The sequence below is a fragment of the Plasmopara halstedii genome (assembly GCF_900000015.1).
Source record: "Plasmopara halstedii genome assembly, contig: Scaffold_322, whole genome shotgun sequence".
Lineage (NCBI taxonomy): Eukaryota > Oomycota > Peronosporomycetes > Peronosporales > Peronosporaceae > Plasmopara > Plasmopara halstedii.
The window spans coordinates 388,335-391,699 of record NW_020187243.1 but is presented as its reverse complement, the minus strand read 5'-3'; the positions used below and the strand labels follow the sequence as shown (position 1 = coordinate 391,699).

Sequence of the window (3,365 nt, the reverse complement as noted above, 5' to 3'; positions counted from 1 at the left end):
TACTGCTGATGCTCAGTCTCAAAATATATTTGAAATAGACACTTTCAAACTCAAGAAAACGCCTGCTGCAATTGTGCTACATTTAAAAGCTCAATTTGAGAAAGCACAACTTACTACTATACTCGGTTCCAGCTTATTTTGATCACAAATTGGCTGTCTGGTGTCTTCTTTAACTTTGATTTGATAGCGGATATGGACATATGTGACGAATCAACAACATGATTCAGGGTATGCGAATCTAGTCTGTCGCGCTCAAAACCAATACAGTTGTCTTACAAGTATTCGGCAAGCATCGGTTAATCGGAGTCTTACGACGAGGTACATTCGACAAATTGAGATAAGAGTGCTTCATGTAGTCGATGAATAGTTTTCTCACCAACAGCTTCCGATACTCGTACGCTTTGATGTCGAATTGAGAGTGAGGTGGTCGAGAAACAAGTGAATCAGTGAATATAATACCGATTAACTTCGTCAAATTGAACATAGTTTTGAAGAGGTATATCGATTGATCGGTCTTCGAGGATACAGATCGCTCGTGCCTGCTTAGTGTTTCGGACAAGTCAATTGCATTGCTTTGGGCCAAGATTTTCTTGATCTAGACTCGTACAAAATTGATGCCCACACGATAGAGTCGTAGTAAAAGTACAACTTTGTGATACAATTTACAAGTCCAGCTTAGCATCAAGGTGGAATTGGTGGCTTCAGCTTAATCTTTGTAAGCAAAATTCAACACAGTCTTTTGATGAAGCATCAATGGAACATCTATCGCTTCTTTGTTAACATGGTGATTCTGCTCAAATATTCGTATGATAGAGATAAAGACCTACATTTGGCCTGCATCGATTGTAAGCAGGATTACAAAAAACACGAAGACAACGGATAAAATTTCATCGCTTCATCGAGTTAGTCTGGTGTAAAAGTAATTCCACCATCTTTCTGACGTTTTCCACACAAACACCCAAACAATTTGACGCACGGCAGATCGTAAAAGTACTTCTCCTCTGGATCGCTTAGCACTCGATATGCCTCCTTGAGCTTCTCATACTTGTAAGGTTCAGTTTCATTATTAAAGCGTTTCACCAATGTGTTATAAGCTGCGTCAATCTGCTCGCGACTTGCAGTCTTGACCAATCCCAACTTTGCATACATGTCTTTGCCTTTCCACATTCGGACCTCGTAAAACTCTAGCTGCTGTCGCAATGCTTCGAGTATACGAGCCTCACACGCAGCCCAGTCGTACATGTGCCGTTCGCAAAACTTTTTTGCCAAGATCTCTACGTAGTGTACACAGCGTTGACCGCCAAGGGGCTCCACTTCGCAGATCCAGTCCGACTCAGGACGCACATACTCCAACGTATGTGACAATCCGGCATACGTCGCTTGAACCGAAAAAAGTGTGCGTCTTGGCTGCATTCGCTTACAGATGACTCGTGTACTGTTGCAGACAATTTCAATCAATGTCGTATTTAGCGGTGCTGTCTGAAATAGATCGTGTTTTTCCAAAAACGCGTAGACGACGTCAACAGGTTCTTGGCCCTCTAAAATTTGCACATCTCCTAACTTTGTGGTAGCAGACTCCCAAACAGGTATATTCAAGAGCATTGGTTCAGCGCGGGTGCAATTCGGTCGTTTTCGAGGTTCATTGCACACGTCAATGAGGAATTTTTGACGTTCACGTAGCGTAAGGTTACGCATCAGCCCATACTCGTAAATGACGTCAGTAGAGTCTTGGCCGTCGTAAAATGGCAACCGCTCTCGACGACCATCCGAGAATGTAAATAAAGCTTCATATAAAATCCCAACATCTCGAGTGCATTCCAGTCCACTAACCTGGCATACACCTGTTACGATGCTTGTTTTTTCTTCCGGTCCCAAATTATGTTTGTTTCCAAACCTGGCGACCGCATCTGCAGGCTCTTCGTTAGCAAGTACATCTAGAATTCCAAGTTGTGATCCGTTCTGAGAGGCAACAGGTACCTGAAACACAATTGGTGCATAGCGTAAGCAGGTTAGTGGCTCCTTCTCAAATTCATCGCCTTCTTCTTTATTGGATGTTGATTGTGATGGATTGCACAATTTGTTTAGCAGTACATCGCGATCTCTGGGTGCGAGATTGTGTTGATCAGCAAACTGGTAAATAACGTCTGCAGGCTCTTGACCTTCAAAAATATTGACGTAGCCGAGTATCTCTCCGCTACTATTACTGACTGGAGTAGACCAAAGTAGAGCTTGACCCCGAGTACACAAAATCTCTTCCCTAGTTTCACATAGCGCTTGAAACAGTGAATTTTGTAAGCCACGTGCAATATTGGTTTGTCTAGTGAATCTGTGCACCGCGTCGACGAGTTCTTCATCCTCTTGAATCGATAAAACTCCCACAGTGGTTCCATTATCAATTTCGATGGGAGAACTGAATACGATCGGTCGAAGACGTCTACAAGTCACATAATGATCGTCACAAACCTGGCTCAGTAAATTTTCACGAAGTGATCGTGCCAGTTTATGTCGTAGTCCAAAATTGTAAACGAAATCTACCGGCTCCTGTCCAAATGGAATTTGCAAGATATCAACCCGACCAGGTTCGCTGGAATCAACGTTGCTTAGGTCGACAAATTGCGAATAAACGAACGGTATTTTACGCATGCATTGAATGTCACCAATTTCCGAGCAAACAACATCAAGCAATTGCTTTATCGCAGTTTCCGGTAACTTGTGGTCCCTAACGAACCTATAAACTTGATCTACTGGTTCCTCGTCGTCGTAAATATAAAGTTTTCCAATCGGAGCCCCCCCCTCTCCGGCGACAGTCTTTTGGTGCATCATTGCTTTGTATCTGGTGCACACAACGCGAGGCTTGGTACACACTGCCTTTAGTATAATCATTCGTTCCTCTCGTCCAATGCTATGCTTTAAAGTGAAACGTAGCACTGTGTCCGCTGGCTCAACCCCTTCAAGTATCTTTAAATCTCCGTAAAGGCTACCATTCGGTGCCGTAATTTGCATTGAGTAAATCACTGGAACTTCGCGACGACAAACCACTTGAGGTTGCTGGCAAATTTGCACAAGCATCTTAAGTCTCCATTTGACTGTCTGGCCATGACGTACTCGAAAAGCCTCCAACGTGTCTACTGGTTCCTGTCCAGATAGTAATAAGAAGTGACGGTGCTCTGGTGGTTGCTCTAATGGTAGCCGCAACTCAAGTAAAACTTCCAAGGCTATGCAAGACTTCAGGCATAGCAGGAGGTAAATCAGCCAAGACGTAGCAAGCATTGTACCAGGGCGATATTACGGAATTGAGTCGTGACTTTTCATACGGACACAATCTTCATTTCATATTTGTGTTCACCAATCAATTGATTTTTTGT

General features: G+C 43.3%; 2 protein-coding genes across 2 annotated transcripts; both read right to left on the bottom strand.

The window, feature by feature from the left end:
* Positions 1-900, bottom strand: PHALS_15291 (uncharacterized protein). Its single transcript, XM_036407355.1, has one exon. It carries the CDS (start codon positions 482-484, stop codon positions 239-241), a length of 246 nt encoding a protein of 81 aa, XP_036263064.1. The 5' UTR covers positions 485-900; the 3' UTR covers positions 1-238.
* A 3-nt stretch (positions 901-903) lies between these two features.
* Positions 904-3,270, bottom strand: PHALS_08222 (DnaJ domain; the record flags this gene model as incomplete). Its single annotated transcript, XM_024723532.1, has 1 exon — positions 904-3,270. The coding sequence occupies one exon, from the start codon at positions 3,268-3,270 to the stop codon at positions 904-906; it is 2,367 nt and encodes a 788-aa protein (XP_024574499.1).
* Between the last annotated feature and the right edge of the window lie 95 nt (positions 3,271-3,365).